Genomic DNA, 15483 nt, shown 5'->3' with positions numbered 1-15483 from the left:
GATAAGCAATCAATAACAAAGAACACGACACACACAAATTGCAAGTAACATGATACGTGCAAGTGAGGACGTAGTAACAAGTTACGAAGCTTTAAAATTAGGAACGAAGAGAAGATTCTGAAAATTTATTTTTTTATATGATTGAAGATTCCATGGAAGTGTGAACACATTTCACCATAATAACCCACAGAATTCCAGTTGTTGGTATTATCTCAAGTTCAATAAGATCGAGTTTACTATCTGTTTATGATAGATTGCAGTAACAGAAAAGCCCAATGAACAGGCAACTGTTAATTGTTTTTATTGTTTTATGGTTGTGACCTCCAGAAATCTGACCGAACCACGTAGTACAGTTGGAGTCAATCATAGGGTAATCTCCAGTGCTGTGGTCTCCTGCCCCAATTAAATGGTATGTTGTCCCAATTAACTGAAGTAAACCCTGGCTATTTTCTCGATTGGGGTCTGTTTTTTAAGATTTGCCCAAATAAACGGCTGCCCCAATTAACTGATGGCCCAAATAACCGGAATCCACTGTATTGCTTTTAAAGTATGTAGGACATCTCCAATTTGCAAATAAAAAGTACTTATAGCCTGAGCTTTAGAACAGCAGTACTTGTACTGCTATGTCTGTTGAGCATTATAACTAATAATGATAATTTTTTTCTTATTCTTGAGTTTAAAAAGTAAAATAATTAAATAATTTTTGTATTACTCCAGAAAATGTTTCTGTATTTCTCTCTCCAAGTACTTGGATCAAATTAAACAATTAACATATTTGGCAAGGTTGTTACTTTTAATATTTGAGCTCTTATCAAGAAAGGCTTCAGTTCTGTAATTTGCAGCATCTGGAGACTAGGCACCTGCAAGGTGATCTGTTTGCTTTGAATAGCTTAAGAAAACTCTGTGCTGATGAGATTTTTCCTCTTGCTCAGACTGTGCACATGAGGGGGCATAAAAGAAATAATTTAAGATATTCCTCCATCAGAACATTTTCATCATCAATTTTTACAGATCTTATAATTTTTCCCCAGTGTTTTCCAATTTGTGTAGCAATTTATGTGATCTGAAGGTAATTTATGGTTTGGAATTCTGGGGTTTACTTGTTTTCATTTGGAAAATCCTCTTTTTTTGTTTAGTCAACAGTGAAGAATGTGTTTTTATGAAAATAAATGACATGGGAAGAAAAATAAAATATTATTTGGAGAATAAAAATAAACAAAACATTTTTTGTATAGGTTTTCACTGTTTGACAATACCGTATATGTCCAGTCTTTGTTGAAACTGTGATTATCACATTTTATATACTGCATTTCTTTATGTTCAGCATCATGCAATATAAGTGAACTCTTGTATTTATCAGATGGATTTAATAATAGCCTTATTAGTTGCATGTATCATAAAATTGCAGATCTTTTGAGGAGATATTTGTGTACTGTGTTTTGATCTGCATTTGTCACTTCAGACTCATTCATTAGCTTTTTCTTCCAGGATATGAAGATTGCATGTGAATTACTATACATTATATTCCTGTGCAGTGTTATTGTATAGGAGGCAGAATGTGTAACACAGTGTAGTCTTTATAATGTCACCTACATCATAATAAATATTGCTGCTGTTACTATAATATCCAGTTATTCTGCTGTTCTTCCTCTGTGTCTGTCCACACCTCTTCATATATCCAAAGAACTTTCTTGAAAGTGCTTCAAATATGAATGGAAGGTGCTGGAATAGTCTATAATCTATCATGATATATGCTCTGTTGTTCCCTTCTGCCTACCCTTACTTTATCACAGAATATCTGCAAACATATTGAGAATTTTGAAAATTCCATTTATTCTAACATTAACTGGTTGACTTCTTAATTAATAACCTTAAAAATTAGATAAGTTATAGAATATCTTAATATACCGCTGTGATTGGACTAAGTTCAATAGCAAGGCTTAATTATACGGTACTCACCTTAGACGATCTGCAGTGGTTACTTGAGGAGGGTTGGAAGAATAATTTTGGGGTTTAAATAATTTAGAGTTTACATGGGTTAATTAGTAAGGATACGGGATTAAATTAAAAATTAAAACGGAATTAAAATATGCGCAAGAAAGTAGAAGTGCATGACTCCGTCCCTGGTTGTCATTGAAGAATTAATTGAATTAAGAACTCTAAAATATGTAAAAACTGGTGAGGCCAAAAGTAATAAACGGTTGACTTTCGTTTTTAACATCGTCAGTTGGCAATATTAGGCGAGGAGAGAACGCGTATTGTATTTAAAAGAATTTCATGGTCCCATGATGCTCTTTGTGATGTGGGAATCTTAAGTGTGTGAGATTCCAGACCAGGGAAAGATTAATTTAATTAATTAAATTAAACAAAAATTGATATTTAATTAATTAAATTAAACATCATAAATGCGAAACTACCCTCCAACCTTTCCCTGGTCTGGAATCTCACACACTTAAGATTCCCACATGTCACAAAGAGCATCACGGGAACATGAAATTCTTTTAAATACAATATGCGTTCTCTCCTCGCCTAATATTGCCAACTGACGACGTTAAAAATGAAAGTCAACCGTTATGACTTTTGGCCTCACCAGTTTTCATATATTCTTAATTCAATAAATTCTTCAATGACAACCAGGGACGGAGTCGTGCACTTCTACTTCCTTGTGCATATTTTAATTCCTTTTTAATTTTTAATTTAATCCCGTATCCTTACTAATTAACCCATGTAAACTCTAAATTATTTAAACCCCAAAATTATTCTTCCAACCCTCCTCAAGTAACCACTGCAGATCATCTAAGGTGAGTACCATATAATTAAGCCTTGCTATTGAACTTAACCTTAAAAAATAAACTGTGTGTATACCCTGTAATCACAAAAGATGTTTTATGTGAAAACATCTTTGACGAAAATCTGAACCATTTTAAAATCGAACAACTAGAACCAAAGTTATGAATGAGGTGTCATTTTATACTCACCCCCGCTACTTACTCTACCGAATCAGCATTAGTGACAGTGTCATACTTCAGTCCAAAGTATTTAGTATGAAAAATTAACGTTTTATGCTCATGCCCGCTGCTTACTCTACAGAATTAACGTTTGGAAAAGGTTAGCAAAATCGAAGCCAATAGCCTAATTACCCATTTGTTGAATAGTATTATTACAACAATAAAAGTATTTGTATTGTTGCAATCTGCATTTTCCATTACATTCCATTGTTAGGTGCCACTATAGATGTTTTCACATCAGTAATTGTAATTTTTTGATTAGTGAAAGGGACTGAATACTGCACTGCTATAGATGAGTGTTCAATGATCCCAAAGTCAAATGCACAGCATTGTTGAGAGTATCGAACAAGTCAACCTAAGAAAATAAAGACAGAGGCAGCAGTGAGTGCACAAGAATGACAAAGACTACCAAGATTGTGTAAAAGACAAACAGAAAATAAACAGTGCCTATAACCAGCAATGCTGCTCCATTTAACAATGATTAATCCAAAGTGAGTATTAATTATTTACAATGGAAACTCATCTGCTCCACAATTGAAGAAATGTTCTCCAGTTGTGGAGCAGATGAGTTTAAATGATCAAGCTGTTTTTCCTTACACAGACTTCTATTTACATAAGAATGCACATTGAGAGTTTGAAAGGATATTTATGAAAAATGATTTCTGTTCTATATGCTATATTTGTGATCATCTATGGTTCGAAAACAACATAAAGAAACCAGCTGCTAAAGATGCACCATTCATACTCACTGTATTTCTCGATGTTGACATCAACGGGATCACTGAAAAACAAGGATCTTAAGTGTTACCCAACAGCCAAGTGATACTTAGAATGGTTGTCTGCATTTTTCCTAACAGTGACATAATTGACTTCATTCATTCATTTCGGTTTGTTGCCATACTTGTACCTGCATACCCATGATTGTGAGCAGCATATCGTACCAGCATATTGCATACCCATGATCATGAGCGGAGATTTCAATGTTAACTTTGAATTGGAAGAAAATAAACCATTAATTACTTTCCTGCAAGAAATGTTTAATCTAACTCTCAACACTAATCCCTCAATTAAAACCTACTGCCACTCCCCGACTTACATAAGGGTTGTGTTCCCCGGAACTCTACTTAAGTCAGAATTTCCCTAAATGCTTATGCAGCGCTCGCAAATTTGATTGAATTTGATTGAAACAAAAAAGAAATGTTCAACGAACATGTAAATAGAATTATTTATTTAATTTTTTTCTCATGCGCAGAAAAAATTACAAAAAGAGAGAGGAGATAGGCATAACATCAGCAAGTTTTACCTTTTGATAATTGTTGCCAGAATTAATTCTCCAGCTTGATAAGTACGCTGCTGTGGAAGTTGAGGACTGTGGAGATTTTGAAGGGTTTTTTTTTCAACACATCACAAAATTTCTTTGCAGCTGCAGAATCGGCACTGGCGACTTCACTGCATACTTTAATGTTTTGGAAACCAGCGTCTTGAACCTATTAAACCACCCGTTGCTTGGCTTGGAGTTTGCCATACTTATCCTTAATATCTTCATAAATACTTCTTGCTTTTGCTTGAATGGCCATTGGACTCAGGGCACAAATGGATGTCACGTGTGAATTAATGAGACATGTGGCAGAGAAAAAAAATTCAGAGAATGCACATAAATTGCCATAAACTGTAGATGCACACACACAGAAGCCTATGGAGACTAGGCACCTGCAGGGCGATCTGATTGAGGTGGATAAGGTCTTGAATGGATTGAGCAGGCTCAACATTGATGGGATTCTTCCTCTTACTCAGATATAAACCTGAGGTTGCATAGATTCAAACTGAGGAAAGACAGTTGTAGAATAGATGTGTGGAAATTTGCCTTTAGCCAATGGGTAGTTGATTGCTGGAACAAACTTCCATCTGTTGTTGTGGAAGTTGGTAGCATAAATAAATTCAAGGCAGAACTAGACAAACATATGAATGGATCAGTGAAATTGAAAAGGGTTTTTTTTTTTTTTTTTTTTTTTTTGGCTGATGCTGCATAAGCTTGATTTCTTCAATCATATGCTTCTACTAATGCTAATAGCTAGCGCAACTTATGCACTGGCTATTAGCACCCATAACACACACTTTGAGCCCATGTCTTTGTGGCTCTGGCCTGAGGCATTATTTGTGTTCAAATGCAGTTTAATTAAAACTACTAATCAAAAATAATATACTTAAATGCAATAATAATACTATGCACCAGTTATACAGCAATAATATATATTGCACTATGAAGTTTATGTTATTAAATACATAAATAACGATATTGAGTTTATATTATGTGTGTTCAGTAACTTTCATATAAATCTTTTTTCAAATGGTTAATAATTAATGTGGTTTAGCAATTTTTCCCATACATTTGCTTCACCTTATATAACTCTGGTTGTGAACAATTGTGAAACAAATCCCATCACAATTTTTCTTATTTTTTCCATTTGAAGCCTATTATAGACGTTTCATCACAAATCTAATTTTGGAATGTTATCGCCTTCCTTTGTAAAGTATAGACTATTATTTGAGTATAAGATTATAGGAATTAAAACTTTTAGTGTATTAAAGGATGTTTCATCCAGCAGAGTTAGCACATTTCCTACATCTGGCTACCCTTATTTTTCAATGTCTTTTGAGATATAAAAAATTGGGAGGGAGTTGACTTCACATGCCTAATTGCGACCATGAATATGAATGTGTCTTTGAGTGTAGTATAGTGACAAGAGATATGGCAGTATGTTGAATTTTTATGGTTAATTACTTTTTTGTGCTTAGTAGAAAGGGATTTTGTTATTCTTATTCATCAGAAGTTGTTTGCTGTGATAATTCTTTCAGCTTTTGTTTGTAGTTTTTTTAATTGTATAAATTTATATTCATCGTTTCTAGATGCAGAAACTGTTGCAAGTGGAGAACTTACACTACTCCTTCCTTTAGCACAACCAGAGTCAAATTGGCATCATAAATTAGAAGCAGCTCAGAATATTTTGTTTTGTAGAGAACTGTTTTCTCAGGTAACAGTTATATTTCTTTTGCATTATTTAAAAAAAATATATATTATTTTAGCTGGAAATTTTAATGACAGTAACTGTTGACTATATATTGTGACCACCATTATCCTACCATCAGCTTCCTCTATTACAAGTATCATTGTTATGTGAACATCCTCAACTTTTGAGAGGAGCACCTTTATAGAAGTAAAAATTACAGTATTAATATTATAACTTTAAGCACATTTTACTAAATGTTGCATATAAAAATTGCAGCATAAGAATTTATATTTATGCTTTCTTTAAAATCTCTTATTTTAATTTTTGAACACAGCACTATTCTTAAAACAAAATGCGTAAAATTTTGCACTGTGTGTATGTGTATCTGGCCGTTTGTCCATCTTCCTTATATTCTTCATTTGTCAGTCTTTGCAAAACTGCACTCGTTAATAAAAAATATGAAGAAGATAACTGTGCTGTAATTAATCTCTCTCTCTCTCTCTCTCTCTCTCTCTCTCTCTCTCTCTCTCTCTCTCTCTCTCTCTCTCTCTCACACACACACACACACACACATTTATGTAATAATGAAAATAAAATGCATGAATTGAAAAGTAAAAAATAAGTGTTCTTTTGGCCTAATGGCTCACTTTGAATTCTTTTATAATACTGTATAGTACTTTATACACTATTATTCAATATCCTTATCTTGTGCCGCCTCCGTAGCCAGGTGGGAAGGAGCAGCAGTGCGTAGCACACGCTTCTTGATTAGACCGGGGTTCGAGCCCGTCACCACCAAATACGGAGGATGCGGAAAGGTCAAGGGAATGACCACCGCATATTCCTGGAGCAATATGGCCTTAGTTGCTAATGCTCCTAAAAACCAAATAACAAACAAACCTTATCTTGCATACCAATGTAATTACATATATATAAATGTCTGCATCCCTTGTTTCAATTTAGCATGGAAAATTTGCATAGAATTTATTTAGTTTACACTCATCATCATCATCATCATCATCAGCCATTTTCAATCCACTGCAGGATGAAGGCCTCTCCAGCAACTTTCCAGTTCCTTCTGTTTTGAGCACTGGCCATCCATTTACTACTCAAAAACTCATGAATTTCATCTATCCATCTCCGCCTTTGTCTTCCAGGTTTTCTTCTAACTCCTCTTGGGTACCATTCTGTTATTTTCTTAGTCCATCTGTCATCATGTCTTCTAGCTATGTGTCCTGCCCAAGACCATTTTAGTTCTTTAGTTTTGATAAGAATGTCCTTTACTTGAGTTTGCTGCCTAATCCATGTGTTTCTCTTCTTATCTAACAGTCTGATTCCCAATATAATTCGTTCCATTCTTCGCTGTGTAGTTCTCAGCTTCTCTTCCATTCTTTTGGTGAGTGCCCAAGTTTCACTTCCATAAGTCATGGTGAGGAGTATACATTGGTTCATTATTTTATGTTTCAGACAAACTGGGATATTGCTCTTCAGTATGTGACTATATTTCCTGAATGCTATCCATCCAAAATTTATTCTTCTCTTGACTTCCAGCCATTTATCATTATTACAGCTAATAACTTGTCCCAGATAAGTATATGACTCCACCTTTTCAATTACTGCTCCTTCAATCATTATTTCCCTTTCCATGGCATACTTGTTCATCATTACTTTTGTTTTAGCCATATTCATCTTTAGTCCAAAATCCTTACTAACTGTGCATAACTGATTAAGATTTTCCTCTAATTCTTTGGGATCGTGGCTTATGACCACAATGTCATCTGCAAATCGTAAATGGTTTAGGTACTCTCCGTTCACATTGACTCCTTTCTGCGACCAGTCTAATCTTCTGAAAGCTTCCTCAAGGGCGGCAGTAAACAGCTTCGGAGATATTGTGTCTCCTTGTCGAACTCCTTTCTCGATTTTAAATTTGCTACTGTCTTTGTCTAGTCTAATAAAGGATGTAGCACTCTCATATATTTTCTTCAAAATCATAATATATGGAATATCTATGCCTTGTCTTTCCAGTGCCCCAAACATTGCCTTATGCTGTATGGAGTCAAATGCCTTTTCATAATCCACAAATGCCAGGCATAATGGTGTTTTATATTCATTTGCTTTCTCCATTAGCTGTGATATTACGTGAAGGTGATCCATAGTTGAGAATCCTGTCCTAAAGCCAGCTTGCTCCTTCGGTTGATTCTCATCAAGTATTCTTTCTAATCTGTTAGTAATGACCCTTGTGAACAACTTGTAGATATGGGATAACAAGCTAATTGGTCTATAATTTCCAATTTCTGATTTATCTCCTTTCTTATGCAGCAAAACTATGATTGCATTATTCCACTGCTTAGGCATCACACCTTTTCTAATGCACTTTGTGAAGAGCCTTGCCAGTTTTTGTGTTATGTCTCTTCTTCCCAATTTTAACAACTCTACAGTAACTTCATCTTCCCCCGGGGCTTTCCGATTCTTCATTTTCTTCAATGCATGTTCTACCTCATCAGGAAGAATATTGGGTATGTCGTATGTGTTGCTACTTTGCAATCCATCTTCCCCACTGCTGGTATCATTCCCTCGCTCCTTGTATAATTCTCTATAGTAGTCTTATGCTATTTGAGTTATGCCTTCTCTGCTGTTTATAAGTACACCATCGCTATTCTTCAGTTTCAGTATCATTTGTCTTTCTGTATTACTGCTCATGGCTGCTGATTTAAATCCTTTGTTTTCCCTTAATGCTTGTTCTACTTTCCTTGTCTTCATTAGTTGTTAATCCATTTGGACTCTTCCATGTCCACTTTCTGTTCACCCTCTTCTTGAAAAAAGTGTTCATTACTGACAGTCCTTGAGATTCTGCAAATTCCACAAGTCTTTCACCTCTTTTATTTCTTTCACCAATTCCAAAATTTCCTATAGTTCCTCTTTCTGTGCTGTTTTGCCTTTTTCCAACCTTAGCATTGAAGTCCCCCATAATAATAGTGTAGTGGGTTTTCTGCTCATCTTGAAGACTCTAAATTTCAGTGTACATTTCTTCAACCTCTTCATCATCATGGCTCGATGTTGGTGCATAAATCATTATAATCTTTAGCTTGTACCTCTTAGAAATCTTGAGTATTAGTCTTGACACCCTTGGTGATGTACTTTTGAATTCCAAAATGCTGTTTTTAAAATCTTTATGGACCAGAAACCCAACTCCACCTTCACTCCTTTCACCGTTTCCATTGGTGTACAGCAGATTTCCGCTTTATAAACCTATAAGTGATTCATTTCTTCTTCTTGTTTCAGCCAAACCGATGATATTCCAATTCACATTTTCTAATTCCTTTTCCAGCTCTAATATCCTGTCTTCACCGATGAGTGATCATACGTTATAACAGGCCAAGTTCAATTTCCGTGCATGGCAGCCTGGTCGTACCCAGAGATTCTTAGCACCCTCTGCTTCCACTCTGATCCTCTCGCTGCCGTAAGAAGGAGAGTGAAAGCTTCTGGGGACTGAGGGCCATTTGTATTGTTGTGCTCTCATTGCTGGAGGGTTTGGTCTTTTCCTCTTCACGCTGACCAGGCATCTTGAAGAGAACCACTCTACACGTTCGTTGCCACCTAAGTGACGTAACAGGGCTTACCATCGAGAAGGTGTGCATGAGTGGATTTTAGGGAGGCAGGCCAACCGGACTTCTCCTAAATCTTCTGTAATAGAGAGATATTGGATCCATCAGTGTTTTAGGCTGAGTGTCTGATAACACACAGGATACCTGTTCCCCTCTAACTTGATCTGTACACTAAGTAAGTATGAGATGTAAAACCAGTGCAATGTTTGAATATTTTATTTATTGGTAATGATTATTTTTATTTTATTTTTTCTTTTATTCTCTGAATATGTCCAAATACAGTAAACCCCCGCTATTCGCGGTATCTGTATTCGCGGTTTCGCGTATTCGCGATCGCCGATTTAATATAAAATGAAACCTAAAAAATGTGAATTTTAAAGCGCCGTGAATATTTTCCGCCATAAAAAAACATGGGAGTGGCTAAAATTATCTTTCCCGGTCAAAACAGCGCTCAGTGGGTGGGGGGAGAGGGGTGACAAAATCGCGAGCGTGAATGTTTCTCGCTAATCCTTGTTCAATATGTGTTATGCGCTTGTTATGGAAGGTTTCGTCGTTTGCTTTTAATTTATATGCTTATAAATTGAATAAATTTATCAATTTATAAATTGATATGCTTACAAAAGTGATAAATCTACCGTTTTGCGGTGATAAACAGACTTTTTCGAGTGTGTTAACGGAAGAAAGTGACTTTGTTGTGGACAAGTTCTTTCTAACCCCTACAAAAATATCACTACGAATAACAAGAAAAATGTGAAAATATCAAAGAAGGTGATGACATTAGCGAATAAAATTGAGTTATTAGATAAAATTTCTAATTCCTCAGTGGCAAAACATTATAAAATCAATGAGTCAACGGTACGATCAATCAAAAAATCGGAAGAAAAAATCCGCCGTAGCGTCCGTGAAAATGCGCTAATTGCTTCAAAAATTTGCTCTGTAACTCGTGATGTTAAATTGGAAAAAACGGAAAAAGCTTTAAATCTGTAGATAGAAGACCGAACTCAAAATAAAATTCCGTTAAATTCACTCATCATTCGTGAAAACGCAAAACTCCTTATCAACACTTTAGCGAAACTGGTGATAGCACTGGCGGGATACGTTTTTTAGCTAGCAAAGACGCTGGTTTGAAAGATTTGTTTGAAATTTCTAATAAATATTACATTTAATATTAAATTGTTTCTTATTTTCGTTTCGATGCCATATGCTTGCATTTCACTATGTACTGTCTATGTATATAGTCATATTATGAAGGTACATATAATACATACATAGACAAAATTTTAGACTAGTTTTTCTTATATATTTCATACTTTGGAACGGAACCCCTTTATTACTATGGGAGCCATAACTCAGTATTCGCGTTTTCGGTATTCGCGGCATTTCTCAGGAACGTAACCCCCGCGAATAGCGAGGGTTACCTGTATTTGTTTTTAATTTTTTATCATAGGATAATGAAATTTTCAGAATTTATTCAATTTACATTATGTGGTGGTGAAACAGGTAAATTTTTTGTTATTACTTGGAAACTTACTGCACAGGTAGCAAGTTGGGCTTTCACTTTTTACTTTTTCTGATATATCTCAGTGAGATCTGTTATTGATTCAATTAATTTGATGTGCAATTTCATTCACTGAAGTTATAATTTTGTTTTGCAAGTTCTGTCTCCCCACACAACTGTCCAGGAATATGCTTACAGCTGGCTGTGGTTCTATTTGCCTGAGTAGCATCTTGGGTTTTCTTTTCTAGTAAATTATAAATGACACTTGTCTTTTTTATAGTTTTGTTTTTCTTTTTTTAATCAAATTATAAAAAAAAAGGGAGACATTCAACAGAAGGTTTTAAAATGCCTTGATAGAATTAGGGGGGGGGGGCGAGAGAGAGAGAGAGATATTGAAAATTTACATTTTTAAGCAGAAAGCATCAGTAGTCCATTGGGATTGTGTCTTTAGAAGATTGTTAGTCTGTTGAACTGCTGTTACTCTTAATAGTTATAATGAGAATAATTATAATGATACTTTCACAGCTTGCTTATATATATCAAGGATTAACAAAACATTAAATATAAAGGGTTGTTTAACTGAATCTTAGAAAGTGTATGTATTTTACTTTGCTTCACAAAAGATTATATTCATTATTAGCATCTTGGGTTTTCTTTTCTAGTAAATTATAAATGACACTTGTCTTTTTTATAGTTTTGTTTTTCTTTTTTAATCAAATTATAAAAAAAAGGGAGACATTCAACAGAAGGTTTTAAAATGCCTTGATAGAATTAGGGGAGGGGGCGAGAGAGGGAGAGAGATATTGAAAATTTACATTTTTAAGCAGAAAGCATCAGTAGTCCATTGGGATTGTGTCTTTAGAAGATTGTTAGTCTGTTGAACTGCTGTTACTCTTAATAGTTATAATGAGAATAATTATAATGATACTTTCACAGCTTGCTTAAATAAAAGTAAAGGACTAACATTTTAGAAAGAGTGGTAGGCATTACTATATATATATATATCAAGGATTAACAAAACATTAAATATAAAGGGTTGTTTAACTGAATCTTAGAAAGTGTATGTATTTTACTTTGCTTCACAAAAGATTATATTCATTATAGGTGTTTAGCTTTCCCTGTGCTAAGCAAGCACATCCACCCCTGACATAATTCAAATGAATTCCCTGTAAATCACCTCCTTATTGTAGATTTTCTTTTGTCACCCATGTGAAAATATTTAGATTTCAGTGCATCTTTAAGGGACTAAATTGATAGTAATCACACAGATGAAGATATAAACTGTAAGGAAGATGTTTGAATACCTTCCTTTAAAATCTGTCCAGTTGTTTCAGTTGGTGAAAAGGATATATTTTCTTTTAGTAATGCATCATCTCTCATCATAAATCTTAATGTTTAGTTATCTCAGATGTTGTGTTTTGAAGTAGTGCCCAGAATTTTTCATCACTGTAGTAAAAATTCTGATTATCAGTCCTTGGGGATCAAAGAAAAATGATCCCACTTGCACTGAAAGGTTCATCTTTGCTTTTTGTGTCTAATGATGATGTCATAATTTATTTTTGGAAACAGTTACTTCATTTGGCCCCCTTCTGATGGAGGAGACCAATAAGCAGTGTCTAAGATGTTGCAGACAGAAATCCACACAATATTCTGGTTAAAATTTGATTACATGCCTTCTAATAAATGAAGAAGAGGATACATGGCTTCAGATAAATTAAGCGGTTGTGCATTATCATGTATATAGTATCATCATTGTGACTTCATTATCTGGAAGATACTCGGTGGACCAACTGTCATTCGTGTATTATTTTCACCATTTGTAAACCATTGCTTGCTTCTGTAATAAGCATTCCCATAAGAAACTTGCATGGAATGAAAACACTCAGAGGTGTTCCTTTTGTGGTAAGAGACTGCATTACAGTATACTTCACTGATTTGCTCAGATCCATTTTTTGCACCTTATACATGGTTAAAGCGAGCTCTTTGAGCATAGTCTATATATATCACTTTGCATGCTATGTTACATATTGATCTGAGTCAAAATTCTGAAAGCTCAACAAACTAAAATCCCAAAAATTTTAAATTAACCATTCTGCTTTTTAAGTTTTAAATTTATTAATAATAAAAGACAGGGTAATTGTTTTAAATGAAAACCAATGAAATTGTGAATTATTTAGAGTAAAAGATTGCTACTGATGTGAAATTTACTGTAAAAATTTTGTATACAGTAAACCCCCAATACATTCCTGAGAAATGCTGCGAATACCGAAAACGTGAATATTGAGTTATGCCTCACATAGTAACAAAAGGGTTCCGTTCCAAAGTATGAAATATATAAGAAAAACTAGTCTAAAATTTTGTCTATGTATGATACTACTGCCGACTGGGTAAAGTGCCCGCCTCGGGCTTGGATCAAAGTACTGCAAAAACCTTGGGCGGTGCATCATGGCCACAGAAGCCGATGCGCCAACAACTACCAAAAAAAAAAAAAAAATGTATGATACTTACCTACATAATATGACAATGTACCTAGACAAACATAGACACTACATAGTGAAATACAAGCATCGAAATGAAAATAAGAAACAATTTAATATTAAAAGTAATATTTATTAGAAATTTCAAACCAGCCTTTGCTAGTTAAAAAAACTTATCCCCAGCAGTGCTATCACCAATTTCGCTAAAGTGTTGATAAAGGTGTTTTTTGCCTTTTCACGAATGATGAGTGAACTTTTAACGGAATTTTATTTTGAGTTTGGTCTTCTATCCACAGATTTAAAGCTCATTGATTTTATAATGTTTTGCCACTGACGAGACACTTTCACCATTTTGAAATTTTGTCTAATAACTCAGTTTTACTCGCTAATGTCTTCACCTTCTTTGATCTTTTCACAATTCCCATGTTATTCGTAGCCATATTTTTGTAGGGGTTAGAAAAGAACTTGTCCACAATAAAGTCGCTTTCTTTTAACCGTTAACACACTCGAAAAAGTCTGTTTTACACTGCAAAACAGTAGATTTTTCACTTTTGTAAGCATATCAATTTATAAATTTATTCAATTTATAAGCATATAAATTAAAAGCAAACGACGAAACCTTCCATGACAAGCGCATAACACATACTGAACAAGGATTGGTGGGAAACATCTGCGCTCGCAATTTTATCACCCCTTTTCCCCACCCACTGAGCACTGTTTTGACTGGGCAAGATGATTTTAGCCACGCCAATGTTTTTTATAGCGGAAAATGTTCACGGCACTTTAAAATTAACATTTTTTTAGGTTTCATTTTATATTAAAAGCGATTGTGAATACAGATACCGTGAATAGTGGGGGTTTACTGTACTTTTATTTAACTTACTCATTTTTTCGCAAAAAATATTGAAAATGATCACCATGATAATCACAACATAGTTGAACATGGCAAAGCATGTTTGAAAGTACTAAGTGATGTTGGAAATGATATTGGATATGTTTCTTTTTGATTTCCCCATATGGATTATTGTTGTTGTCTTTGACTTGGCCCCTCATAAAGAAATCTAATGGCAACAAATCTGAACGTGGCGGTAATATTCCTTTTGAAATTATGTGATCTCTGATTGAGGAACAGTTTAGCTATAGATGCACACATGTGACTTGTTACGCTATCTTTCTGAAACCATGCTTTAACAATCTCTGCATCAGTGATGTGTCCTAGGAATTTATGGACTGTGTCAATATATCTCTGAGAAGTTATGGTTTCTGTGAAAAAGATGAGTGCAGGAGAGTTTGATGTGCTGCACAGGAATTTTCCATCAATCACGGACAAGTATTCTGAAAGGTTACTTACCCATACTGCATCACAGAAGAGAGCCCACAGTCCACCACTAGAGGATCTTCATCTACTTTTTCCAGGAACCATGGAAGCATCAACCGGTGAAATACCACCACTTTGCTTATTGGAGGCTTGAAGTGGTGAAACCCATGTTTAGTCTCTAGAGCAAAGTTTCCGGCATCCCCCTCCCCCCATATTTCTCCTTCAACCCATAAAGGTGGTAGATGACTTTCATCAACCGGTGAAATACCACCACTTTGCTTATTGGAGGCTTGAAGTGGTGAAACCCATGTTTAGTCTCTAGAGCAAAGTTTCCGGCATCCCCCTCACCCCATACTTCTCCTTCAACCCATGCATGGTACTATGTACTATAGGTTCGATACCTTTCGTGTTTGGGGTTTTCATAAAAAAAAAAAAAAAAATGCATGGTACTAAGTACTATAGGTTTTGATACCTTTCGTGTTTGGGGTTTTCATAAAAAAAAAAAAAAAAAAAAAAAAAAAAAGTATTTATCAGACTGGTAAAAACTTTCATAATTACCAGACTGGTAAACC

At 34.8% G+C, this 15483-nt stretch overlaps 1 protein-coding gene across 1 annotated transcript in view; it reads left to right on the top strand.

The window, feature by feature from the left end:
- Window positions 1-15483, top strand: part of MED17 (mediator complex subunit 17) — a 206542-nt gene that overhangs the window by 70839 nt on the left and 120220 nt on the right. Inside the window, exon 6 of the mRNA XM_090373520.1 lies at window positions 5916-6040. Coding sequence (XP_090229646.1) covers window positions 5916-6040 — 125 coding nt within the window. The remainder of the gene's footprint in view (window positions 1-5915; window positions 6041-15483) is intronic.

The sequence above is a fragment of the Mastigoproctus giganteus genome, chromosome 5 (assembly GCF_048544385.1).
Source record: "Mastigoproctus giganteus isolate SK-2022 chromosome 5, ASM4854438v1, whole genome shotgun sequence".
Lineage (NCBI taxonomy): Eukaryota > Metazoa > Arthropoda > Arachnida > Uropygi > Thelyphonidae > Mastigoproctus > Mastigoproctus giganteus.
This window is presented reverse-complemented; position numbering and strand designations above follow the sequence as displayed.